General features: G+C 39.2%; 1 protein-coding gene across 11 annotated transcripts in view; it reads right to left on the bottom strand.

Annotated features, from left to right (window-relative positions):
• Positions 1 to 27,922, bottom strand: part of LIMCH1 (LIM and calponin homology domains 1) — a 187,036-nt gene that overhangs the window by 44,383 nt on the left and 114,731 nt on the right. For 6 of the 11 annotated variants that reach the window (XM_054066300.1, XM_054066297.1, XM_054066298.1 and 3 more), the window contains 12 exons: positions 27,145 to 27,175; positions 24,019 to 24,129; positions 19,313 to 19,508; positions 14,774 to 15,023; positions 13,867 to 14,139; positions 8,237 to 8,527; positions 6,738 to 6,992; positions 5,107 to 5,451; positions 4,085 to 4,408; positions 3,284 to 3,517; positions 2,111 to 2,359; positions 1,152 to 1,187 (listed from right to left, as the gene is read on the bottom strand). In XM_054066300.1, coding sequence (XP_053922275.1) covers positions 1,152 to 1,187; positions 2,111 to 2,359; positions 3,284 to 3,517; positions 4,085 to 4,408; positions 5,107 to 5,451; positions 6,738 to 6,992; positions 8,237 to 8,527; positions 13,867 to 14,139; positions 14,774 to 15,023; positions 19,313 to 19,508; positions 24,019 to 24,129; positions 27,145 to 27,175 — 2,595 coding nt within the window. Of the gene's footprint in view, positions 1 to 1,151; positions 1,188 to 2,110; positions 2,360 to 3,283; positions 3,518 to 4,084; positions 4,409 to 5,106; positions 5,452 to 6,737; positions 6,993 to 8,236; positions 8,528 to 13,866; positions 14,140 to 14,773; positions 15,024 to 19,312; positions 19,509 to 20,002; positions 20,143 to 24,018; positions 24,130 to 27,144; positions 27,176 to 27,922 lie in introns of those variants that run through there. The other 5 variants (XM_054066301.1, XM_054066305.1, XM_054066304.1 and 2 more) reach the window with 5 other exon arrangements.

The raw sequence follows: 27,922 nt of genomic DNA, 5'->3' as shown, positions 1-27,922 counted from the left end.
GAAGGCATCTCCATGTACCTTCTCCCATATTTACATCTAATACAGACATTCAAAAATGTGGAAAGCAAATGAACAAATCAATCAGATACATTTCTGAAATGTCAGAGAAGTCTCCATTAAACTTTTTTTATCTCAACTCTTAGTATGAGTCAAAAGATTTCTGCTTTTTGAGAATAATCACATTTATCCTGTGGTCAAAGGACAAAGGCTTTGCACAGCATAAAGGTATTACAGATCCTGTTATGAATATTCAGTCCATGATTCTAGCCTTTACCATTAGAGGAAAGTATGAAAAATTATATATGACTCTCTGAATATAATTGTTATAAAAAAAAATCTCTGTGCTATTTCTATTTTGCTATTTAATCTGGGAAATAGAGAAGCTCAAGTGCATTTCTGCAAACAGAAAAAGGATATTAAGAACATTATTATATGGGTAGTTCCCAACTAACTTTTTTGCTTTTAAATGCCTGTACTTTGTAAGAACAGCTATTACTTTCACAGAGCTTTCTAAACGACATTGCATACTATTCTGAACTATTCAGACAACTATGTTTCAGTGCAATAATGTCACAATCCTACTCCTCTGAAAAGTAAAAGCATTGAGGTGAAGAGCTTAAAATGTGATGTTTAGTACACTATCAAAGTATACCCAACCTAGCAGGGATTGAAGAGAAGGTTTTAAAAAGACAATAAAGGAACAACTGAAAATATATTTTCCTGGTAATTATTCAAAATTTATTTTATTTTACTTAAAAGACTTCTTTTTTCTTCCTGTATAGGTCATAATTCCTTTTTAACTCAACACCCAGACCAGATTCAACCCAACTCTCTTTACCTGTAGGTGATTAGAGGCAATGGAAATTTAGAACAGAAAGGGAGGGGAGAGGAGAAAGGAAACAATAGTTTAAGCAACAGCTGGGCATCAGTGTTACACTCAGGTTTTATGAGCATTTATATAAAAATTATTTTTAGCTGCAATGTAAGCCATATTGCATTCCATTTTTCAGTGTTTTTCTGAAAAAAAATATTCGCTGGAACACTGCAAAATAATAATGAGGCATCAACTGCATTTTAAATTAGTAGGAAGGTGGGGAAGCATGCAGTGTAAGTTGTTTAAAATTGAATCTTGTGAACACAAGACAACTTACTCTGCGTCATCAGACACAGGAGCTCTGGACCCAAATCTACAAGATCAAATATAAAATTAGAGTGTTGATAAAAACATTAAGTAGTAATTGCAACTGGACCCATGCAATTTCGGTAACTGTCACTTGACCATCCAACCTGTATTAATAAAGCTGACCAAAACCGAATCATACTGCTCGGGGATTACGTATTCAGCAAACAAGACTTACCTAATCATCTGAAGGTCAAACTATGTAAGAACATCACCCACCCCTCCCTGACTTCATACTAATGCCCCATTACAAGAATCTACTGAAGTAAACCTAAAATGGGTGTAGAAAACAGTTATTGAAAACACACTATGTTACCATTTACATTAAGTGCCACACATGCAACAAATGCAGACAAATCTTAACAGTTACACTCCACAGCAGTGCTCAGAATCACCATTACTGACGCATGGAAGAGATAAATAGAGGCAGAAAGTGAGCCACAGAATGTAATTTGTGTGTGTGTGTGTGTGTGTGTGCACGCGCGTGTGTGTAGCTGAAAAAAGGTACTGGTAATACACAAGTCAGTGTCATCCACTAAAGTGACAGTCTTGTTTAAAGTCATGCAAATCACTTATTTGTATCTGGAATCTATCATAAAGAACGTCAAGTACAAATGTCAACACTGCAACATATTCTAATCACAGAGAAGCAAGATACACATCTCTGAGGATGCCCAGCAGAGTCCTGTCAGATCTCATAAACCCTTTTTTGCAATTCATATATATACTGTTATCAAATATTTCCTTTTATTAGCTGTAGATAAGATGCTAATATGTTACAAAGCTACTCCGCTTGTTTTTAAGAAGTGTATTATTGACATACATTATTTTAGTCTGGACTGAAAAAACACCAGGCAATGCACAATCTGAATTCTGAAGTGTGCACACAGAGGTGTATAAGCTGCAGGATTCACACCATACAGAGCTCACGTTTGCAGATGCTCATCCTTGGATGACAATGTCTCCGTTTTGTTTTCCTCAGGAACCTCCTGAAGCTTAGAAGTATGATCAAGGTGTTCTTCATTAAGGCTACATTCACCCACTTGGGCAGTACAAATAGTCTCATCTTGTACTGCAGAAGGGAGATTGCATTTTTCCTGCCCATGCTGCTCCTCTTGAAGTGGTTGTATTATAGGTTTTGCAGAGCTATTAATGCAGACTTGTGGACTTTTTTCAGGCCTGAGTGAGCCAAAGGCAGCAGTGCAAAAAGATGTATTAAGCAACCGTTGAAAAATCACATACACATAATGAAAAGCATAACCATAAGTTAACACACCCCTCCTCCCCCAACCCAAATAGCTGACAGTTAACAATGTAAGTGAGGCAGGTGCACCAAACAATTTTAATATAAGAGACCTTGTACTTCTGCTCCTCTAAGTCAGAAACACAAACTGTCTTGCACACTGCCAAAGATTAAAGTATTAAATACATATTTTAATTTCATGTCTTTTCAACACTAAACCAGCACTCAATTCTATGGTAGATGACTGAGGTCTTTCTTCTCCTATCTGAGCTGCACACTAGCTGTGCACGGGCACATCCTTCCCTTCTCATGTGCTTCGAAGAGGATGATGAATAAGAACCTCTCTACTCTTGCCTGCACATGACTCAAGTAGCCAACACATAACTCTGTTCAGAGGGTTAAACCACCAGCTTCCCCATATAGCCTTGCTTATCTGAACAAAGGGGCTTAGAAAGACAGTGAGCCTTATCAGGAAGGATCGATATCTCTAGATTCCCTCTTCGGAAGTCATTGCCATGAACTAAGCCACACACAAGCATCTAACCTACCATATACAGCACCTCTATGTCCAGCTGGAAACATTTGTAATGATTAGCTCATATTTAACCAGAAATTTCTGCAAATGCATATCCATTTCCACATGTGGTTAGGTGTGCTCTGCTCTGAGTCTTTATAGGGCTCCATTGAAAGGATCAGAAACCCTGCACTGCCTTCTTTTGAGCAGAAAGAATCAGAACAAATTTGAGAACAAGTATGGAGAAAACCGCTGCTGGGCCAACAGCAACTCCTTCAGATCAAGAGACCTTGTCAAAGAGCCCACAGGGCCAGCTACAAGAGAGAGATAATTGCAACTTTCTTACCTCATAATTTTTGTCTCAAGCTCTCTATCTGTTCCCTGCTTATTCTTCTGCTTTGAAAATGGCATGGGAAGGAACTGCTTAACATTGGGCCCCGGCTGTTTTAGAAAAGCTCCAGTTCTTCTGGCCAACATGTCATCTCTTTGTGGATCTGGCAATTTCACTTCGTTTTCTGTTCCACTGCTCTGCTGCTGAGGGATTTCAGGCTGTTCTTGGCTTTCTTCTTGTGTGACAGTACTGCTCAGAGAGACAAGGGACACTGTTCCATGATAATGTTCACTTTTACAGCCAAGGCAAGCGGCTGGTGAGGCAAGGTGCGGTATTGTTATTCAAAACACAGCCGCAGAGTGACAGACAACTAGGCATCTTTAGCTACAGCACAGGGAGTGAGAGCAAGTGGAAAGTTATGTTGAATGCCACACTTAAGTAGGTGATAAGTTAGAAGTTGGGGATTGCATAAAAACATATGCAAGGAATTATTCACTTGGAAGCTGGTATAAAAGTCTGGACAAAACACCATGGATTGCGAAAGAAATCCCCCCAAAAGATGAAAGATCGTTTTCATGCTGAACATCAATTAACTACTGAAGTACTTTAATATTGTGAAAGAAAACAGACTTTTTTATGTTCATAGGACACATTCTTGTAAGTAATTCTATAAAACAGAACACATGCCATGATGAATGAGTGAAATACAACTTTAAAGGCCGTGTGAGGAATGGAACAACATTGTTGACTGATCCAAGCTAACACCACACACAAACCAGGCATGAAGCTCAGACAGAGCAGCTTCAGTTCTCTGACCTTCCTGCTTCCCGTGAAGTCTTCAAATCCTTCTCACGAGCTACTGCCTCCCCTTGCCACTGCTGCAGTAGATGAGGAGCTACTGACAGCGGAGGGCAATGCATGGGGATGGGGCTAGTGGTATGCCTCTGAAAAGTTCCCATCCTCCTAACCAACATATCATCTCTCTCAATGTCTGGTAAATGCTTGATGCAGTCTTCCTCAGTGATTTCGTGATGTTCGTTCAAACCACAGAGAGTTTGTTTCTCAGAGATGATGCCAAAAGCCGGGACAGGTGACAACATTCTCCTGCAAGAGTCATCTGTTCCTGACTCGGCTACCTCACTAATAATGCGATTGAGAGGAGGGGCAAGATAGACAAAACATTCTCAGGTCAAATGAAAGGTAAGAAGAGGAGCCCTCCAACTCATTTTGCAAGTGTTTCATAAACACACAAACGTAAGTCAATGAATTGCTTTCTAAAAGCATTCATTAAAAATTCTTGCTAAAGCCACAGACTAAGCAATAAGCCAAATAAATGTTAAGCTCTGTTAACTTTACAGAGCTGTAATTCTCCTCCAGATAAATGCCAGAAACAGTGCACAAGTACACCTTCGTTTCAGCATTACATCTTCAAAAAGAAAGTAAATCCATTAGGTTTCAAGAAAGCATTTTTTGAACATCAATAAGGCCAGCAAGCTGAAGCACAAATTCCTACTGTGTTGCAAGCAGGCAGAGCAAAGCTGCTGGAATTCAAGAAGCAGAAGAAGCTTGAATGACAGCTCAGACTCTGAGACACCAGTGATTTCACTGCTTATCAGAAATTCTGAGGCAAGCTCTCAGAAGACCTTCGGCACAAGTGTTGTCTTGCATGACCCTAAACATGTTAAGATACTGTGAAGGCATCAGATGACTTCTGAACAAGGCCGTGCATGTAAACAGCTCTCAGGTCTATGCTGCAGTCCACCCCCATGCAGATCAGCATCTGGCAAGAACAGGTCTCATTTCCAACTCAGCAGCGCTTCCTAAGCCACACCAAATACCTGCACTCATTCTGTGGCTTAGATACTTTATCACTGTGCTCAGCAAACCCAAGATTGCCAGCAGTGGTCGAAGGAGAGCTTTCAACACCAGAGTGACTCTCAACACCATCTTTCTTGCTTTCCTCTTCTGCTGCACTCTTGGATGAAGCTCTGCCAATAACAAGTTTGTCCCACTTCTGTTGATCAATCTCAGTTACTGGCCCAAAATGCACGAACTTCTGCTTGGTGCTACCAGCCTTTTTGTTTGCTTGGGTTTTGCGGACAGCAAAATCATCATGGGCTGCTGCTTTCACTGTGATTTCAGCGGGTGGCAGAGTGTCACTGGGACATTTGAAATCTTCTTCACTAGTATGAATAAGGAATAAGAGAATCCCCTCAAATGAGACCCCAGAATAAAGCAAATTAAATGCTCCTAAGATTTTGAAGGGTTTTTATTTTAAAATAGAAGGACAAACAGCCATGGAATACTGAGACCCAAAAGACAGATAAATTCCAAAAGTATTGCAGGCTTATTGGGCAAACTCTGGAACCACATCCATGGAAACCCTTTCTTAGGAGAAAGAACATAGCATACAGCCCATTCCAGACTCAGTTCTTCACCCTAACAAAGTCACAGTTCCCTTATCTGCTCACAGATCTGGTCAATGCATTACATGGAACTGCGCCAGCATCAGCACACCCACCTTGTCATGGGGGAGTTACAGTGGCACGACAGCACCATCGCAGGGAATTCACTTATCCTAGACCCAGGGGACTGATTCTTGATTTTAATAAATCATCTCAGAAGTAATGGAGACACTACTAATACCTTTGAGATGAGAGAATGACTGAGTTTTTATGGTTTGTATTAGAGCTAAAATTACACACGTTGTAACCACATTGTTAGAATGCCTGAACAGATGGCCACCTTTAACTGGAAAATGGCATATGCCTAAGCAGGAAAGCTAGGAGTTGTTATCCTTTCCTACTGGAGTCACAAATCACCTGCATACATTACAGCCCACCACCACAGGGAAATAGCTTAGAATAAACACTTTATACTGGCTCCCTTTGCAGAGCTTTAGAGAACACATCTACACCATACAACAAGTCCCCTGAAACCCCTGTTGCAGTGACAAACACTGCTGGTTCATTTACTCAGCACTGCAGTTCAATGCCATGCAGACATGTTAGCTCAGGTCTCAAAAGCAGTATGACCACATTAAGGCATAAATATGGTGATCCTCACTTAATAGTCCCAATGTACAATGTCCTAAGCTCTCAAAACAGCTTGGTTAGCGGCCTCACAGTGCTACTAAGCTAGTGGTGCCACACAGACCTTTGCACTGTTCAACTTAAAGCAGCTTCAAAGCAGACTGATCCACAAGAGAAGACAGCCCTTTCTGCTACATTATGATTGTCCACTGAGGAAGCAACTGTAAGACTACTATAGTGCTTTAAATGACATACACATTTCATGTTAGATAGCATCCCTGAATAGATTTTGGATGACTTCTGAAAACTTAAATAGGTAAGGACCGTTTGTCATCAAAGCATTCTTCCAGTTGAAAACCACAAGCACACACAGTGGATCATGACATACTAAACATGCTTCCTAGGACGGTAATCCTATCCACAGGCAGAAACCATACCTGGACTCCCCTGACAGTTTCAATCTTTTCCAGGTCTCCAGATCTGCTTTTGTTATAGAGGCATTCACAGAAATCACATCTTCTTGTAGCTGAGGAAGGGTGTTTTGAGATTTCTGTTTAGTCAAATCATCTCTCTCAGTATCAGGCCCTTTCACCTGCTGTTCCTTCTCTGACTCAGTCTTCTCAGTTTGCAGAAGTGGGTTCTCTTTGCTTGTTGCTATTTGCCTTGCTGGTACCATGTGCACCCGTCTTCTTCTAATTTAATGCACATTCCAGTTCAACAAGAAAAGATATTTCAAGCGAGCAGTGATAAATCAGCATCAATAGAAGAGGTTTAGAACACAAGAAGATAAAACTGAATTTATAAAATTAGTTTTAAATTAATTTTAGGAAGTAAACATGGAATGAATCATTTGAAGAAATCTCTCATCAACACTACCACACTCATGCACTATTGAGACCACTTTATTGCATGACTTCTATTCCTAGCTCAAGCAAGAAAAATCATAAATTGTTGCTGTATTAAGCATTTCTCTTAGTTACAAATATCTCATTTTCATATTATTAGCAAACTGAATTCAAGTTTTGCTTACAAACATACCGCAGAATTTCTTTGATCTTAGTCACGTCAATAGCATTAGAATATTAAAATTTGGTTATGTGCTCTTTAGATGCCCTGCCAAACTAGTCATTAGAAAATGTTAATATAATCAAATTACCAGCAGATGAAAGGCACATTTTGCATTACTGAAAAGAGCTACAAGATATTAAGAGGAGTTTTCTCAATGTATCAGTTATTACGGTCAAGGTCCACTGTAATGTTTATACAGTGGTTTTACCTAGGACCACTTCTCTTTGCAAAATAAAACAAATATACTTGTTTCCTGAAGAACTGTGCCTAGCAGATACTTGTGTTCAGCAACTTCTTAAAGGTTTGTATCACTGAACTGAAGAAAGAAGGGATTTTCTAGGCTGAAACCTTGTAACTCATGCTCCATTTCCAAAAACAATGCTGTAAAAGAAACATTAGGACTATGCAACCCAATTCGGTGCAGTATAGCAGGCATACATACTCAGTGCTTTAACTAAAGACTTAATCCGAGTCTATGTTTTATGCAGGGTACTAAAAATGCACTATATGAAGCGTGCAATGAAAAATGTGCATTGAAAATGGACAGCAAAAGAGCTGAGATGCAAAATGTATCTTTTAAGTTTATTCTGTACTACTCATGCTCATGAACTGCCTCATGAGCTTAGAGAACGAAAGTGTCTAGTCTTTATGTCATTTACACTCACAGCCAATGTAAGCTCTTGGTCCTGATACTCTAACACAAAATTACAGTTCGTAATCTATTTTTTTTTGGTTCACTTTACGATAAAGCATTTGCATTTACTTTACCCTCTAAGTTTTTTCTAGCCAAGACAGCTTTATTCTACAGAGCAATAAGCTATGTGAAATTAAGCATTACAATAGAAAGAAAAAGACCATGAATGCACACCTTGCATGTTCCTGCTTTTCCATCTGCAATGGTTTTTTAATATCTTCCAGTTTACCTTTATCTTTACTTGTATAGGATCCAATTAAAAATGAGTTAAACGGAACTATGGGCTTGGGTTGATTCATTCTGGCTCTCCGGGTGGCAAAGTCATCCTTTTCTAAATCAGGAACTCTGCTGGCTGCTTCATCTTCTGAACCAGAATCCTTCCCTTGATAGTGAATCATGAAGGGGTTGTCCTTGCGAAGGATGATGTCTGGGATGCTTCTGTTGTCTTCACATGTTTGTTTTTTACTGACACAGAGCAAAATTAAAGAAAGCTCTTGATAGACCAGGGGAGGACAGGGGTGTGGCAGCACTCATCTCCAGGAAATAAAACAAGCACAGTTAATCAAGTATGCTACAGGCTGCTGTCAGATTGGGCAAAGCCTTGTTATAAATAAAATCATACACAGGTAACAAATCCATAAAGACTTCACACAGAAAACTAGCAGTGTTGGATATTTATTTATTTTAGTTAGAACTAGAAGAATTAGTAAGAACTAGTTTAACAAACTGGATGCAGTGAATGTAGTACTGTAAATGGCAGTATTAAACTTCTCAAACACTTCATACAGAGAGAGATTTGATGCAAATACCTGATCCCTGGCCAACCCTGCTGAATTCTGAAATACCAGATATTAGGCACTTTTTCTTCTTAATGGCTCCTTTTTTTTTTTTTTTAAGACCTGAGTAATCACTAAGGCTGCTTGTCTTAATATTCTTAACTGCTTTTCTTCTCTCACATATCCATGCTTGATTCTTTCCTTAACCATCCTCCCCTTTTCCCCAGTACAAGCCCTCTTCACCAGTGCTGACAAAGAGTAGCTGCAATAGCCCAAGTACACCCATGATACTGGCATGCTGGAACTTATCAGCATCTGCCTTGGTCAGAAACGAGACTGATACCAACACAGCTTTGTTGTTACCGAAGATTACAACAATAAAGACACTTGACAGATGTGATCCAGAAATTAAGCTTATTTTAATTTGTAATGGTCAGTACTCTTAAGCAAACTGAAAAAACGGCAAGAGCTATGAGACTGTCCCATTTTGAAATCAAATTATATTTATTGATATTTTAGAAAGTTGGATGTCAATTAGTAGACTGTTCCATGCAGTACTTTTGAAGGCTGCAAATAGCTTGCATTTCCTCATATAGTACACCTTACTACACAAAAGGAAGAAGGTATCACGAAGGATTAAACAGTGATATTAAGAAAGCAAATCTAAACAGCTCAAGGGTTGCTCTGAGTTCCTCTTTATTTAAGGAAACAGTAGCGCTATAATTAGCTGCTCTTCTAAAAGATTTTACAGCCCTGCAAGTGCACTATACACACCACTTATTTTATGGTCCCAGCTGCCCTTTCAAAGTGCTGCTCAGCAAGGTTGCTGGAGAAAGTTATGGAGAGGCCATAAACCATCCCTGACAGATCAGCCCGGCTCAGGCCTTGGAAGAGAGGAGCAATACAAAACTGCCTGCCTTCACCTTATTATGCTGCAATGCACAGGATCCCCCCTTACCGATGTGCAGAGCACACTCAAATTACCCAAAGACAACTTTTTCCTTAGATCTCTCTGAAGGATTGAGATTTCATTTAAGCCAACAGACAACAATGGGCAACAGCACTCCAAAAGGAACTGCTGTCCCCCTCTTTCATGAGCATCTCTGTTCACAAGAGCTTCAGAAAAAGCTCAGATGGCTATGAGCTGCTCTATGCTTTGCGTGCACCCTCCATGAGCAAGGGTGGTCCAATCTCTTAGTTTCCACTTAGAACAATACAAGTACTCTTGCAGTACTCTTTCTTCTGTAAAAGAACATGGTCAGGAGTTTACTAAGTATATTGACTCTTGTATGTACCAAAGTCAACAGGCCTACAAGGCCCTCTTCAGGTTCAAATGTCACTGCTGAACAGGTATATTATGTTTCCAAATTCTAAATCACAGGTTGCCAACACACAAGCACAATTTGCCCAAATTCGATTTGCTTTTTAATCCTGCAATACAGTAAGTACAAGATGACCATCAGGGAAAGAGTCTGAATTTCCATATATGGCTTCCTTAGCCATTTTTTCTTTTCCTCCCAGTACAAGAATATGAAAACTTCAGAGAAAAAACACTGATCTAAAGTAGAGTCACTGTGCCTAATATTTTAGGCACAAAGGAAAACAGTTTTCTGAGAGTTATATGCAGTAGGACACGTTCTCCCAAATAAGCCAAGGTACCTGTGATTAACTTCATTTTCTTATCAGACTTTACCACGGGTCCCATTACCCTTTTCTGAAATCTAAGAATTCGGAAATAATTTTCAGAACACTGGACATAAACGGCATGTATAAAATCACAGCACACTACGTTAAATCTTCTTTATATTTACTTCTTAAAAGAAAATCTGTAAGATGAGTATTTATTCGGTTATTTAGGCCAGGGGTATTGTTTTCTGCTTTTAGTTTTTAAGAGCTATGTATAACCAAGTGATTATTCAGTAAAAACTGCTGGATTTTTCATTTCCATGTCTGCCAGTGCTACTGAAGCTTGAGAGCATCAAATGTAGCATTTCTGAGAAGGGTGGTTTTGGCAACAAAGAAATACAGACATAACATTCAAAAAAAGCAGTTTTTGGTATGTAAGTAGACTTCAGAAATCAGTTTCTAGGTTAAGAATATTTTCCATTCATTTACATTTTGTTTTTAATCGAATCAGCGGTTAGCTGTGACATTTTGGGGTCTCCTCAGTCAGTTTGTGATGGTCTCAAAAGTACTTTTTATGATGAGTTTACAATACAGATAGCATAGGCTGTATTTGTAGACTGTAAGGAACCGGAATTCCCTGCAGATTTGCAAATCACCCTTGCACATCCAATCCCAGCCGCTGCAGAAACACCCAGGTCTATGCTGGCACAGCAGGTGTTGCCAAATTCTCAGATTGTGGGTGTTTGCAACCCCTGAAGCAGGGTCTCCTACAGGCTTGTGGATCCTTATATTGCATTTTGGAACAACAGAAGGGTTTTGCATGCTTACGCACTGTCAAGGTAAGGGCCCAGTTCCCTTTTGCAATGAACACGCCAAAACCATTTGCTCACATTTCTCTCTTAAATCCTTCTCTACATCATCTATTAAAACACATTTAATTCTCCTCTCTTTAGGAAGGCTCCATGACTTTGATTCTTACTTTTCAGTTACAATATTGTAAATGAAAGTCAGATGCAGTCAATAAACAAGCAAGGAACGTCACACATCAATAAAACAATGTGCTACAAAGAGACAATATATTCTTTCGGGATGCATTTGCACATGTTTGTACAAATCTAGTTTGTACTAGTTTGATGGAGTCCTTTCCTAGAACAGGCGACAGCAATGGAGATATGTACTTAGATTCCAAGCAAGAAATACATTTGCATACAAGTTCAAATCTTTCCTGTGCTGGACCCAGAGAGGTCCCCTATTGAGTTTCAGCTTTAGGAATAATTAGATGCCTTGTAGAACTTGAAGCCACAGTGGGTGTCCTCTAGAGGTCAATATGTTGAGAGGAAACAGTCGGCAAACAACTCAGGGAAATGGAAAGCAACTGACAACTTCAGGTGTAAAAAGAGGCTGGCATCATAGAAAGATGAGGGAATAAGAGGGGTGAAAGGGAAAAAAAATCAGAAAACATGAACAAAAGTAATTGAAAATTGCTCAGGACCACTAGTGCATGGAAATTTCAATTTGATGCCAAGAAGAAGAGAGAGAAAATGTAGAGGTTCAAAGGAAAGGAAATGGCAATGAGACATTAAGAAAGATAATTAAATGCTCCCCTGTATCCTAAAGTGTCACTACTGAGTTCTTCCCTTCTCCTCACCTACTGTTCTTCCACTTACACACACAAATAACTTTCCTTACAGACTTTTGACCCCAGTGCCTTTCTGCTGTGACTTCCTACAGTCCCCAGAGGCAGGCTCCTACGCCACCAAGGTGAAGTCTGGACTACAAAGCTCTGCCCTTTGACCCTCAGCTGGGACAGAATCCCAGCAGCTCCTTCTTCCAGCTGACAAACTCCACAAGTTGCGTCCGCTGAAAGCAAGGAAGGAAAATAGCTTGTTATTTCTCCTTCCTTCTCCTTCAGCCCTGTCATTACAGCAGACTGTCCAAAGAAATGGAAGACCCAATGTCTTGCCCAAGAACCACACATTTGATCACATGTGCTTCTTCCAGGGAGATCAAGCCAGCAGATCAAGCACAGAGTTGGAAAAAGGGCTCTCAACATGGTGAGTATCCTCAAAATACAAATGCAAACAGTGCTATTGGTTGTGAATGGCTAAACACAAGGTACTACTACATTTTACTACATATTACTACATTGCTACCATGAATACTACAGCCTTAGACTCAGAACAGGATTCTGCTAGTATCCTACTGGTTTATAGATTCCTGATCAACTAGCACACTAACTGAGCCTGAAGGACTAATTTATGACAGATAGCTCCTCTTCATCATTATTTGTCTGGATTAAAGTAGTACCCCACAACCACTGGGCCATTACAGGTTGGCAACAGTAAAGTAAACCTAAGAAGAGGACATATGAGAGCATTTATACTGACACTGTTTTATTTGCATATGTGGCACATCCGTATATGGCCGCAGACAAGGTTCACTGTCTGTATCTGTAAAACAAGCTGTATCACATAAGAGCTGTACTTACCACTACATTTCAAGGACCAGGCTGCATATCAGCATCTACTAAACTACTCACTGTCTAGATTTCACCACACAATCCTAAATAAAGTGTTTCGGACAAGAGGACATTTGGACACTTACCCTTTAGCCAAAACATTTTGATAATTTATAAGAGCCTACTCCTCTCACCTGTTGGTTAAAACTCTGCTTTGTGGGCCACCCCCAAGAGGAAGAGATATTTTCATGAGGACCTGATATCAGATGATGGAAAGACTTGGGCAGTGAGCCTAGCCATCATTCTGCTCTCAAAGAACAGGAAATAACCAAAATGAACAACATCCAAAAATAAATAACACAGGTAGTAAGTGAATAACGAGTGATATTTCATGCCAAAGTAAGTCAAATTATGATTGCTCAACTTTAACTGGCACGTGTTAACAAGCACTGTACTTTTATAGCTCCTGCCATTAAAAATAAATGCACCATTTATTAACACAACTAAAAATACTAACCACATAAAAAGCATGGTTCAGTAAACTAAACTGTTGCATTGGCAACAAGCAAAAGTTAGTCTCTGAAAGTTTTGCCTAAACAAGGCATTTTAAATGTACATTTGTATATATTTTTTATTAAATGGAAGAAAGCATTAGGTGAAAGGTGACAAGAAGCCTGTGCAGTAGGTTTTTTTGGAGTTTGTTTACATCACGCTGTAAAATGATACAATTTCTCAATGCAAACGTAGTTAGCATCATACAGCTCTGCAATCCACAGCTGCCACGTCACAAGCCTTTTCAGACCAAGACCTTCACTAGTAATTGTGAGTGCTTAGCAGACTGGATTGTTGTTAAGAAATGAAATCACAGCAGACTGGAGAAACCCACACTTCAGCCAATCCTAAATATGTGAAGCGTGCACAATTTCCCACACTGTTGAGCTAACCTTCCATAGCGTTGGGCTGCTGACATCACCTTAATGCCAGCTTGTTCAAGTCTTCTTAACTTTCTGATCTCTTCTGCATCTCTCCCCTTAGGTGCTGATGTTTCTTTTGCACTGCACAAAGGAGACTGTTCTATGGAGTTTCCTTCATTTTGATTCAAACCTACTTGACTCTTAAGGGAGCTTGCCTCAGGAGCCATGGAGCCCACTTTCTCCTTTTCACACAGTCCTGATGTTTCATTCTGTTCTTCTTCTATGGTTTCAGGGTGGGGTTTGCTATTGAATTATACAAGGTAGTTTAATGTATGTGAAAATGTATGTGAAACATATAAAGCACATTTTGTTGATATCGAGACGCCAAAGGATATTAAATGAGTGATCTGGGAAGATACTTATGCTCTTTAACAGAAGTTGCTTCTTTGACCAAATCAAAAGTAAAACAGTTCACAAAGCCAGCATGCAGAAATACATAATTGCAGCTATATAAATTGTACTGGTGTACAGAATACAACATACAAATAAATTGATTAAAAACCACCCATCTAATGTTATTTATAAGTATAATTTGTCAGTGAGCACCTGTCTTGAGAACTGAAAAAGATCATCCAAAACATTTTTGTCCAGTCTTAGGTTTGAGTCAACATTCAAGGTACTTATATTAACCAACACCTTGTCAAACACAAGCTACATATTGCATTGTATGGTAAATAATGACATCAAGACAATGATTTTCCATTCATTGCTCTTCTACCATCTTCATCAATTGCTACAATTCATCAGTACCATCTCAGCCAGATTTACTACAGCAAAAGGCACTTCATACAGATTATGAAAGGAACAAAAATTAAGCAAGTGTTAAAGCATCACCATCACCAAGGAGGAAGGGAGAAGTTGGATAGGACGGTCTTACCTGAAAGGCCTGTCTCCTAGCGGTGAAGTCGCTGTGCTCCAGCTCTTACGGTAATCTTCTCGTTCAGCTTTCTTTTTCCGAAGTGGAGCGGGTACATAGAAAGTCTGATTACTCTTGTTTGGGAGGTACTGGTTAAAAGGCACAGCTGACTTGGGTTCACCGTGTGAGGTCCGCCTTGCCAACATATCATCTTTTTTCACATCTGGCATCTTTCTGTGTGGCAGATCAGTTTCTGAGTCACTTCCTCTCCCTAGTGAGGAAGGAGAAAAAAAATCCCTCTTCTTTTCACTTCCATCCAGGTTTTATCAGTGTTTTCTTTTTTTATTTTTAATTATAAATTGGAGAATACACCACCCAAAAAAAATCACATTTAGCTTGTGAGCACCAAAAAATCGAAGTATTTTTTACCTGTATTTACGTTTTAAAATTAGTCACTAAGGGTAGCAGCGATAATATCTTCACAGACAGTAAACAGCTTTTTCCATCAATTCTTACTTTCTACATCTGAAAAACTCACCTTCAGCCACAGGTCATATCCAAAAACTCAGGGAAAGATTACAGACTTGTCAATCGCACAGGACAGCTAGATAAGCTTATCTAACTCATGTCCAAATGACTTCAAGTTGTACACACAGATATGTTTGACCTGATACACACTCCTGAACCTAAACTTAAATATGTATACCACAAGCTCAAGCAAAAAAGGGCTGCACACTGCATATTTACAAAATGGCAGAAATCTGTGATATTTCTACAGACGCATATTAATGGCATTTTGAATGCACACAGCTTCAGCTTTGACCAGAATCTAAGAATAAGCACCAAATGCTACAAAACAGAAGACTCAGATGATCTCTCTCTGGTCTCACCAATCTAGCATACTGCAAAACAGACAGATGCGATCCTCAGATGGAAAAGGGCGAAGAGGGAAGGAAGTGATCTCAGGAGTTAGAGGTTACATCCATACAGCAAAGACTGAAGAGTACTTATTGGGAAAGAAAAGAAATAAGGTGAGAGAGAAAAATCAAGAGTTGCAGAGAATAAGACAGGAGGTAAGTGACTACTTATTTTTAACTTATTTCTTAAATGAATGAAACTTATTGATATTTACAATTCATTAAAAAAATCCAAACCCAACATATTCACAGAAACGCAGGCAAGACTTTTCCATCTTGAAAACAAAACTTCCAAATGGTAGAACGAATACCTCGAGGAGCATTTGCAGTGGAATTGCCCTCATAGACATTTTGGAAGCCACTTCACAGACATTCACTAGATTCCCTGCACCACCATGAGCCTTTTTAATTAATTCACAAAGAAGCTATGCAAATAGTTCTCTCCCAGCAGTGCAATAACACTACAGGCCCTGTTTTGAAGAGTGAAATAGAGGATATTCAGTAATTTCTTCAAGCAGCATTCAGATCTTCTCACAGCTTTGTAGCGTTGGATCTCTCTGGCCCTTGGCCCCTTTGCCACACTTGCATATGCAATGGCTGTCCTCCTCTTTGGGGTGAGGGGAAGCCACCCAGGTTGTGGCCTCTTGCTAATTCATCATGCTGGTAAATTACTAGCTAATTCACTGAGCTACCTAATGAACAACTGAAAACAATGAAGTCATAAAAATCACAAGTAGCTTGTGTATAATTCAAAGTGGGGGGAGGAAAAGAGGTCAAAATATGCTAGGAATGTTATTTGCAAAGAGCTTTTGCGGCATTATTCAATGTTTGCTTGGAAAGAGATGAAGAAGAGTGAAAACGAACCGTAAGAACAGACAAGACATAACGGAAGTGAGCTAGTTAGACAAAAATCACAGTGCACTTTTTGCGAGTAATCTTTTTGCATGGACAGTTTTGGTTAAGAGCATATGATAACCAGCAGTATGATTGGTAACCTATGTCTATGTCTAAACAGAAAATGGAGACACGACCACAGAATCATGGCAGTCTGAGGACAGCTGAGGTCTGAAGAACGGTGATATCATTAGACTGAGCAGGGCCATAGAGAGGCTGAAAGAAAATGAAAAGATCCCTTACTGTTATTTGCTATTCTGTTTGCTCGACTGTGTTCTGATGTTCATTTTTGTATCACATAAAAACCAGTCTTGAACCAGCAGACAGAAATGCCGGAACAGATAACCAAAGCAGCAGAGGAATTAGAGATTTCTCTCCCTCATTACTGATGTGCCTACCAGCACCCCCAAGCTGAGTACTTCAAAGACACAGTTTCTTTAATTATTCATATTTCACTTGTGAAATTATTTTCAGCTCAAATTTGAAAAAAAAAAAAAGCACTTGAAGCCAAAACACTGAATGGAAGATACAGCCGTGCTCTACATTTATAACCTTAACTTTGTTCTTCTGTGTTTCTAAGCAGAAACAGCAGCCAGTTTCCACAACCCATACCAAGCAATTATACACATAACTGATGGCCAAATAGAAGACTTTATTAAATCCTGAGTAAATTTGTGACCTATGGGCAGGTCAGTCTGCTGTTCTACTGTGTTTTAAACAAACTGTTCTGCTTTACCCCTGGTTTGGTTTGCTTTGTGCCAAGGGACAGGATCGACCTAAGACACCAGAGCAATTAATGAACTGAGTCTGATCACAGGTGGCATTTGTGAAGGTGGTATTACTTATTGCTTCCACCTAAACTAATCATCACCTCAGGGTCACTTAAATCATCTTCATTCACAAATTTATTTTTTTAGAGGTGGAATAAATCATAGCTTTATTTTGTGGTCATATTATTTGGTTTATAAAGCTCCTATGTGAATGGAAGGAGAAGTAATACAAGCAGAACCTTCTCCCCCATCCAGCTTTGTAAGTACATTATTTCTATCAAAAATTACGTGCAGCTGAGTGAAACTCTGGCCTGCTGGGGCAGCAGGAAGAGGTTAAACAGAGAAGAGGTCAGCCAGGCTGCACCTCACCTGCAACTCTTGTAAGACACAGCTGTGAAGTTATGGAATCAGCGAGCTGGGACAATGGGACATATTAGGAAGGGCTAGCTGGACAAGACATACGTGTGCACACAGCTGCTGCAGGCAGCCTGGGTCTGGATATGGTTAAAGACTGATTTTTTAAGAGCAAGCTTTGTAAGCTTGCATCTTATTTTGTGTTTGTTATGGACTCAAGAATGTGACAAAGTAGCATGTCTGAGCTGTGACAAAATCAATCATAAAACCTCACTAAAATCTGTTAACACAGCAGAAGTTGACAGGAAGCAGCTACAGGACATATGTAACTGGCTGCCCGGCAACTTCAAGCAGGCAGGGACACTGCTTGATGGAACAACGCTTCTTGATTAAGATGCGTGCGGTGTTCCTATTTGCCAACACCATGCTTTTGTCTCATTTGGGAAGGCAGAAGAACATTCTGTAAGATGGAGACTGTGCTCAGTTCAGTGTTCGAGGGGGCAGGAGGCTGTTTCAGAGAATCAGCCCCAGCAGCTGGTTCTGGATTGTCAACCAGCAACAGCCCCAATACCACAGGCCACTCAAAATGGCAGAGCAGATCTTAGCCCTGCTTTCACCACAGCTCTTTCACAATTCAGCTGTGATACCAGCTCTCCCTGCCAGCTTTTCAGATTGAAGGAGTTACCAGTCACCTCTGGAAATCTCTCATGTGTCCAGTTATGATTAACACCAGTTTCTTTCACACTATCAAAAGCATATGAACATCTGGTTCCTACCAAAATGTCTTTCTGCCCTTCCCTTTTTTATTAAATATGTAACATTGCTAAGGAGAATCGATTCATGTGCAGAACATAACTTCATCTGACGACGTTCAACTAATTCATTCATTCATTGAAAATGTAACCATGCAAAGGGAGCCTCAGTCAAGCATCCTTTTGTTCAGAACCAGAATCTTGGTCACTACAGGCCACCCTAGTGCACGCTGCACACCTACCCCTAGCAAATCCTTCTGCATCTAGCATACTGTGTTTACAAGCCTCTGGGAATCAGACAAGAAAGGCAGAGACACCCCTTCTGTAAGCCTAGTGCTGCATATGGTCACTCAAAGGTGTAAAAGATGGCAACAGTTCTGATGCTGGGAGCTATTAAGTTACCCAGTTTTCTTGTACATCGAACTTCAAAACTCTATCAAGTATCAGATATTTCCAAGATATTTCTATGTCATTTGTCTGCCCAGGGTTTACTTAAGCAAAATTTTATTCACTTAAATACTTCCTTTGTTCCTGTGCTTTTATTTCTTGCTCCAGCCTAGATTACAAGTTAAAATGAGTCCACATAACATCCTCTTACACCATAACCCAGAAAAGTTCTCTTACGAACATAACATTACACTGCACTGATGTAACTCATATTCCAACACTACACTATCCTAACTGAGACAGACTTCAAGTAAGTTGTTGGCAAAGTAGCCTAAACCTCAGGGAGCACAAATCAGCATTCAAAGTTTTCTCACCAGATTAGCAGGATTCAGATGCTGTGTCCAAGCTTCCCAATGGCACATCTGCTCCAGAAATCTTACTTACATACCCCAACGTTACACATGCCACACTGTGACCAGTACTTACCATCACTACTCCCTCTGAGCACTACATCTGGAGATGGTGTCTGCTGCGAGCGGGAGCCAAAGGAGTCCAGACTGTCAAAGGAATCATCTCTGCCGTGGCGGGGTGGGGAGAGGGAATCGCTGCGTTCAGAGTCCCAGCAGTCTATATAGCCGCTGTCACGAATGCTGCGCTTTGGACTCTCAATATCCTCCGTTTCCTACATGGAAGTACAGCAGGTACCTCTTCATTAAGAAGCCACTGATACACCCATGAGATCCATTACACAGCAGACAACAAGGCATCTTCACAAATACTAAAATTCTCCTCCCTCAAAAAAAAATGTCCTTGTTTTCTGCCCCTTCTCCCCTCAAAACAGAAGTGCAAGCTTGCAATAAAACCCAATTTTATGCTGATTAAGAGGAAACTCCGCTCATTAGATTAGGATGATGAACCATGAAAAAGTTGCAATAGGCAAGTTAATCAATTGATCAAAACTGCAAGTAACCTGAAACTTGACTTGACATCCATAGCACAGGCAAAAGCACTACAGTTTTAACACTGTGCCTGCATCAGGTTTAAGTCTGCTGCTTTCCAAAAGATCTCCCCCTCCCCTTGCCCATCTATTGTATCTGGCCAGGACACCAGAAGCATTTGTTGTTGCTGCTTCAGCTCGGCAAAATAATGAAGCAGTGTGCCCCAGCCTCCCTCTACCTTCAAGAGAAATTCCTGTTATGAAAGAGGGATGTCTTTCTGAAGCAATCAGCAATGAAAAATATGCAAAATGCTTTTCCTGATGCCTCAGAAGAATTCAGTTGTGCTCTTTACTCTTTGCCAGCTCCTGGCTCTGGGGGATATGAAAGCACTTGTAGCTGACCCACATGTTCAGAGCAGGGAGAACAATGGTCGTCTTTGACAGCCCTGTGATTATAAATTCTTTCCAGTGCAAGCAGCACATACTAAAACACTGAAACTCCAGCAGAGGAAAAGGTCAATAGAAGCCATCCCCATCCTTGCATTATAACAAATCCCTTGTTTTAGAGAGCGTCTTAACATTAATTACAACCGTACATGCTGAGAAAAAACAAAAATAACTACTTTTATGCAAAGATAAATCTGTTTTTTTTTCTCTCCCAACAGTAAGTAAAGTCGGAGATGTGGGTGCCATTATCAAACTGACATTTTGTGACCCAAAGAAGTTGGAATGCAAATTTTTTTGTCTTTTCCTTTTTTTTTCTCCCCCCAGAAGCATTTGAATATTAATTCCTAACTAAGAAGCACCCCCTGCTTCCCTCTATCCAAAGCACAGTGGCTGCGTTGAGCACAGCTCCCACTGTCCTTGACTGCTAAGGTTTTACCCGTTACTAGTATTGCCAATGAGAAGATCAATCAAGAACCTCACAAGACACTATGACAGGCCACCTTCACAAGAAAGCAGATTTGGAGAAGTGGTGGAGGGAGGAGAGCCCTGAAGGAACACACCAAACTTTCTGTGCTCGAAAAGAGAGAGGCTTGAAGCGAGACAGAGAGATCAAACCCAATGTCCTGCAGACTTTTCAGGAAGAAGGCTTAATTAGTGCCACTCACTATTACACTGCCAAAATACCACATTAAGGGCAGCAGCAAAGGTCCCCTAAGGCCAAGTTAAACTGTGGTAAGGTCAGTAAGTAAACTCACTGCAAATTGAAGTGAAAGCAGTATCTTCTAAAAATAAATAAAATTAATGTAACAAAGTTGCAATTGGATCCTTTGTGATTTCCTTCCCCAGCCCAGCTTAGTGAACTAAAATACTCATAGAAACACTAGACAACAAAGACCTGTCTACCCAAAATCTGCACACACATCCAAGAATAAATCTAAAAATCCTATCAAAATCCTGTTTGTGACACAATCCAAAAATCTTTTGAAAAAAATCCAAATTCCCTAAATCCCCTCATCCCTTCATAGAAATCAGCTATTCTCAATCTTCAGGCACACTTCAATTACTGTATTTGAATGGCACAGAACTGCTCAGCAGCTACAGTGACTTAAACTTAGGCAAAAAGCCCCATCCTATATTCACTATCTCCCAGAGTTTGAAAACAGTCCAACTGTGAACTAATGAGTTCTGCAGACTTTACTTTCAAAAGCCTGTTGATGTTAATTTTGCATGGCGCTCACCAGGAATTAGGAAGCAGGCACCAGGATGAGATCCTAGACTTCTGTAAACATGTTCTTTACAGCCATTCCCTTGGCAAAGCTACTCTCCCAGCCCAACGCTGTCTCACAGACAGATATTTGTCCTGCCCTGAACAAACGTCATCTCCCAAATGTTATCAATAGGAAAAAGAAAGTGGTTATCTGAAAGACTGATAACAGTGTAACATGACACACAATAGCATATTAGTCTTTCATATTATCTAATTAAAACCACAGTATGTCACAGAGTGTTAGTAAAAGTGTGACTGCCAAACAGAAGATACTTTTCTTCTTGAAGTTCCACTCCCTAAACATAAGCAAAAAGCCAGGGATGTTTTGTCACTGGGAATTTACAGTTTAAAAGTAAAGAAGAATGTGTATCCAAAGAGTTAATGAAATTAAAAACAGAATAGCATGAATAAAATTAGAAATGAATAGCCCTTTCAGTATGAGACATAGAAAAAGACGAGTCTGAGACAACTTACACCCAAGCTGTCTTTTGATTTGCTTATTAAAAAAGAGGGCAGAGAGAATTTATAACAGAAAAACTAAACCAGACCATGAATTTACGATCGATTTAATTATTAAATTCAGTGGAAATAAACGCCAGTAGAGAATGTGATAAAGTGTCCTTTCATCACTCACGTTCAGCTATAAAGAACATCAGAGTGTTGCACAGCATGATTAGCATGCTCTAGTTTACAACCAAATCCTCTTTGAATTCAGTTACAGAAGTAAGAAGGTGACCTTAAAATAAGTCGCTAGTGGCTCTTGTAACAGTACCACCTAAACAAAGCTTTTCAGGACTGCAAAGTGCTCAGTTTTTACATTAAAGGAACACTTAGCTTTCAGCTTTTATGAGATCTCTGCTCTACTCCCATCTCCAACATCTGCAATGAATTAGTTCCCAGTCTCTTGCTTTTGTCCTCAACCTGCAGTGATTTGTGCTGCCCATCGAGGTATGATCATAAGGTTCCCAGAGAACACTGCCTTTCGGCCTCAGCCTACTTCATCCCCCAAAAGGGCTCAAGATTGGACCTCCAAAATGCTCTGATGATTAGTTTCATGGGTAAATGTGACCAGAAAGAGAGGAGCCTTGTGCTGCAAGACATTAAAAAATAAACCATGATACCATGTGGCACTAACATTATAACAACCTGCACTTTAGCTATTTTTCTGCGTAAGCTCCCTTGTCCATCTTTGTTTCACTTTTCAGACTCTCTGAAATGGGGAGTACTTCCTCTCTGATGCTTCTGTTTTGAAATAACCCAAGTTTTAACTTAATTTCTGTATTGGTTAGTCTCAGTCATATCACTCGTGAGTGGCAATGTCCTGAGTGATAAGTGCAGGTAATTTGAAATGAAGACCAAAATAAACCTCTACAGAGAAGCAGGACATTCTCTTTTTCCTCTTCATTTCTACCTGTTTGTTCACAGGAACTGGACTCACAAACAGGGATTTTACCAACCTAAGGCTCTTTGGTGACACTAGAGTATAGGAACTGCTATCAGTCAGCCAAGTATTTCTTCCTCTCCACTGGCAATCTAGTCCTGGCCCTCTGGGATCTCAGAAGAAGGAGCTGCAGCTGGTGCAGATCCAGCAGCGCAGAGCTCAAGAAGAGTAAAAAGCGAAGTGTTTCCCACACCCTACTGCCTGTGGTAACTCAGCTGTTACATGAGATGGGAAGGGAGTAGCAGACCGAAATCTCTTTGTGGGCTGAAGAACCTATCTTCATAGCCTTTCATGAGCAGTACGTCCAACAATTGCAATGCTAGCAGTGGCTGCTGCCATTTTCTTACATGCCTGCTCCTTGTCTCTTCCATCCCCAGTAAATGCATGCTTGGATAAGTTCAAGAATAGCGTTGATAAGTATCTCCTGTTGAGGTTCAGGGCATGCTGGAGTGCTCAAGCAAAAGTCTCCAAACCACCCTAAAGCAACTGCAACTTTTCCTTTGCAACAGAGCTCAGTTCATCATGAACCACAAAATATGATTTCAGCCAGAATTTAGAGCTTGGCAAAACACAGATTCATCGTAACCATGCATTTAGTGAAACATAATGTCCTTCTTCTACCCTTCACCTTTATTTAGATACTTTGGTTTGATGCTTCATGTTGCAACTTCGAGAAAAAACACTCAACATCTGCCTATGAGACTGAATATTTTAAAGAAGAAAACCAGAAAACCCTCTGCTTCTGTGAATCCGGTCAGCACACTTTTGAGTCTCAGCTCTTCTAGCTGAAACTCCGTGCCATAAATGAAAGAGAATTCAACCCAAAACCAATCAAAATGAAGATGACAGAGTCATGTGAAAATTTTAAAGCCCTGTCTGACATCACATGCTGTATCACTGATACCATGACAAAGCTGGCTGCCAAAGAAAGCTGTGTTCATGGTCTGGTAGACTCAGAAACATTTTTGAAGGAGGCAGTGGTTTTCTAAGTAATTTGTATTCCAGCCCCTTACTTCTCTCATAATTAGCAACAAACAGTTTATTTATGCGAGTAATAGTTTGAATGAAATTTCCATTTCCAAAACATAACAGAAAGATACCTTTCTCATTTGTGCCAGCAAACCTTCAAACTCCTTCAGGTTCAGGGTTGATCCACTATACGATGTGCAGTTGTTTGCCACTTTCCCTAGCCAATAAATGGTGACTAATACCTGTAGAAGTTAATAAGAATTAATCAAAGTCATCTACACAGTTGCCTAGCTAAACTTTCTTCCCTTCAGCATTTCTCATTTATTTTAAACTGCAGAGCAGCACATTATTTTTTTTATAAACCAGAATTGAAAGGGAAGTGTCTGTCAGAGGTTAAACATAAATACATCAGGCAACTATGAAAATTTAAACAGTCCTACAGAATATGCAACTTAACACAGTATCTTCTGTGTAGGTTTATAAAAAAGTGAATCTGTCACATCTGCCTGGAAAACACACTGCAAAAATAAGTCTGAGTAGAAAAACTAGGCAAAATATTTGAAACTGTCTAAAATACACACTTATAAATACATGTGTTTGAAAATGTAATAGGAAAAAAAATCTCTAAAGTGTACTAATAATAAAGGTTATTAATTAAAACTGTTAAGACTAATAGAATAAATAAAACATCTGAAATGTGTGCCTGCCTATTTCAAGGACAGAAAAGGTAGCTCCACTTTTAATCAACTTAATGTAATTAACCAGATAACATTTACTTCCAGGATTCTATGATTCTGCTTGCTGAAGAAATGCATAGGCCAAGATTAATCAAAAGCCACGAGCATCTGATTTTTTCTACCAGTCTAAAATGGAAAGAGTTAATAGTTTCATTCAAGTTCTGACTTGATGTATCTCCATAACTCCAAAGTAATTTCAGAACTAGCGCAGAAAAGAAGTCTCGAATTGCCTTGCTAATGTTTATATACCCTCTCACTCCTTTAAGTAGCAAAGAAATCTGATCTGACACTGCTGGTGCTGCACTTGTTTTAGGAAAGAAGAAATTAAGACACTCAGGATGGTCAACTCCAACACCTCTAAAACCTCTGATATTTATATCACGCAGAGAAAGCAAATAGTCCATCTTTGCACCCACATATGTCTCCACTTAAAGCAATGTCTTTAATGGAACCTGTGCAGCAGCAAATTAGATTGGAAACTGATCGTCAAATGCAATTCAGTTTAGTGTTTTGCACTGGTTAAGCATGCCAAACTATCACCTCAGAACTTAGGACTTCTCCTCATTTAATGCTTGTTATTTCTGTGTATTCCATGACATTGCAAAGTACTTACAAACAGGAAATATGTTGATGTGGAAAAGATGTGCAACCAATAAATAGTAGTTGCCATTAACTGTCTCAAAAAGTTAAATAAACTGAAATACAGTATATTAAGTTCTGATAGGATAGGGCCATATAATTCATACTACATAGTAAGCTAAAGAAAATAGGACTAGGAGAAATCTTAAGGGGATATTGTGGACAGACATCTCTGACACACTCTTCTTCCCTAAAGAATGCATCCACATTCCTTCAGTGATTCCTCCTCAGTCAAATATGCTATACTCCTGATTAGCCTTTTCTCATCAACTTTCTCTAACATCTCTACTTTCCATTTAATGTGATATCCAAAAGCAAACACAGCACTCCAGCAGAGGTCCTGCGAGAAAAAGATACAGCATATGTCAAACAGAACCCCTGCTTAAAAACAACCGTGCTGCTGTGGTGCATAATGTAAAATATATATTTTATATATAAGTATCATTTATATTTTCCTTTATTTTATAAATAATACACATGCCATGAAATAACTGAATAATGTTTGTAATGAAGTTCAGAAATTTTCCCCTTGTTTCTAAAATTACATACAAATTTATACTACTGTGCTGAGGAAAAGGAGGTGGCTTCACCACTACTGAATTTTTTTGGTCTTGAAACTACCTTCACGTGAACTGTTTCCATTCAACCAGCAGTACGCAACAAATTTAAGTAAAAAAAACTTACAGCACATGTTTTCAAGTTAAGTGAAAACACTTGCAACTATAGCATTCCTAGCAACCAGGAAACTGTCCAATTAATTTCACCATTCAGTTCTTTGATAAAGGCTGTGGTATTTTTATTTACCTCTGCTAGCATTTAATCACTTTCTCTCTTCTGTCTTTTTTCATCCACTTTTTTCATTCCTCAAATAATGACACATTTGCAAGCAATTCTGACTGGCTGCCAGCCAAGGTTGCAAGATCATGCACCTGGAAAGCCTATATTGCCTACAAGCACATTATGGACGATACTTTTTAAACTTTACTTTAAACAATACATCTGTACAAAGACATTTAGCCAGTGCCCACAAGGGTGCTAAAATGCTGAAGTTGAACAGCTCCCCTGCAACTTTGTGTGCTGGATGCAGAATATATTATTCTAATGAAGATGGGAAAGACAGAATGAAATAATTTGGGGTTTTTTTTCATAGTTTGGGGGGTTTTTAATTTATTTTTTTACCTGCAGATATGATTACTGGCTTGCAAAGTTGTTAGGAAAAGGTCTTGGCATCTCCTAGAAGTTTATAAAGATGCAAGCCAAATAGAAAATTAATTTATAGCAATTTACAAATGACTATGAACAGACAGCTTGCTAGGCTTTAGGATAATAACTAACTCTGAGACCAACAAAGTTTAGCCATTTTCTTTTCTACTTAATGATTACAGGAACCATTATCATTGGTATTAGTTTAAGTCAACAAGAAATTAAATTTGAAGGGATATATCCTTTCTGGGAAAACATTTGTTTATTTGGAAGAACAGTGAGAAAGCTAGCAAATCTGACAGGAAAGACTTGCATACAGATCTAATGATCATTTTGCTTCCTTTTGAACACTTCAAGGAAATTTACTTTATGCCTATATATTCATGAAAGTCTATAAAAGCATAGCTTTGTGGTTGAATTAGACCATTCCCAGTGAAAACCATGATGGACAGCACACAAATGACATTATTTATCCCTTAATTAAGTTGAGATAAACATTACCCATTATATTTCTATCGTAAGGTTGCTTTGCCATAACAGCTCTACCAAAGTCTGCTGTAGGAACCTAGTTAGGTTTATGTTCAGAAGAACTTTTCAGCAACACTCATCATGACATAATTATTCCTCAGGCCAAATACAGGATTAAGCAGATAAAATACTCAAAAGTCATGTACTTACATTTTTCAGCTTCCTACTATAGTCAATGTTCCTGGTTGCACACACACAAAAATATGAAAAAAAAAAAAAAAGAGGAAAAGAATCAGAAGAAAAACTTTCCAAGAGTGTGTATGCAGCAGATCACGTTTTTTGCTAACAAAAGCTTGCAGAAAGCTTCTGCTGGCTGGAAACACATGAAAGCTAAGATGTAGTTCACACATTCATTTATTCGTAACGTGGGAGTATTTTGTCACCATTACTTCAATCATTAAATTAGAATTCTGGAAGTACAAAAAGAAAATGTGTTTATAATGGTCCCACAGCAAAGTAGGGCAGTGCCAAAAATATTTCCTTTAAACACTGTTGCTGATTTCTTCAAAAGAGATGACCTAAGTTCTGACTGCTAAAATACATTCTTCAGTAATCCAACAGTCAGATTCTGCTCTGTGATAAATCATGCAACCCCTACAGATCTTGGAAGAAACCAAATCCTGCCATTTGCAACAGAACCTGCTGTGGAAAACATGTTTATTTTCTGAATATAAACTTGATCTTCAAACTGAACATTGGCATCCTGCTCAATTTAGTTTTCCACCAACCTTCAAAGGGTGGAAGTTTTACATTAGATATAACAAAGCACAAAGTTTGCACAAACATAAACAAAACATTTCACAATTCATTAAAAAATCAAATTAATAAACAAACATTTCAAAATCAGGAAAGAAACCATTAAAAACAGAATGGAGGAAATGTGTATCATTTTTAGGTGCTGACAAATAAATAAGAGCACTCCAGGTTT

The sequence above is a fragment of the Cuculus canorus genome, chromosome 4 (assembly GCF_017976375.1).
Source record: "Cuculus canorus isolate bCucCan1 chromosome 4, bCucCan1.pri, whole genome shotgun sequence".
Lineage (NCBI taxonomy): Eukaryota > Metazoa > Chordata > Aves > Cuculiformes > Cuculidae > Cuculus > Cuculus canorus.
The sequence above is the reverse complement of the archived record's forward strand: the minus strand, read 5'-3'. Positions and strand labels throughout refer to the sequence as shown.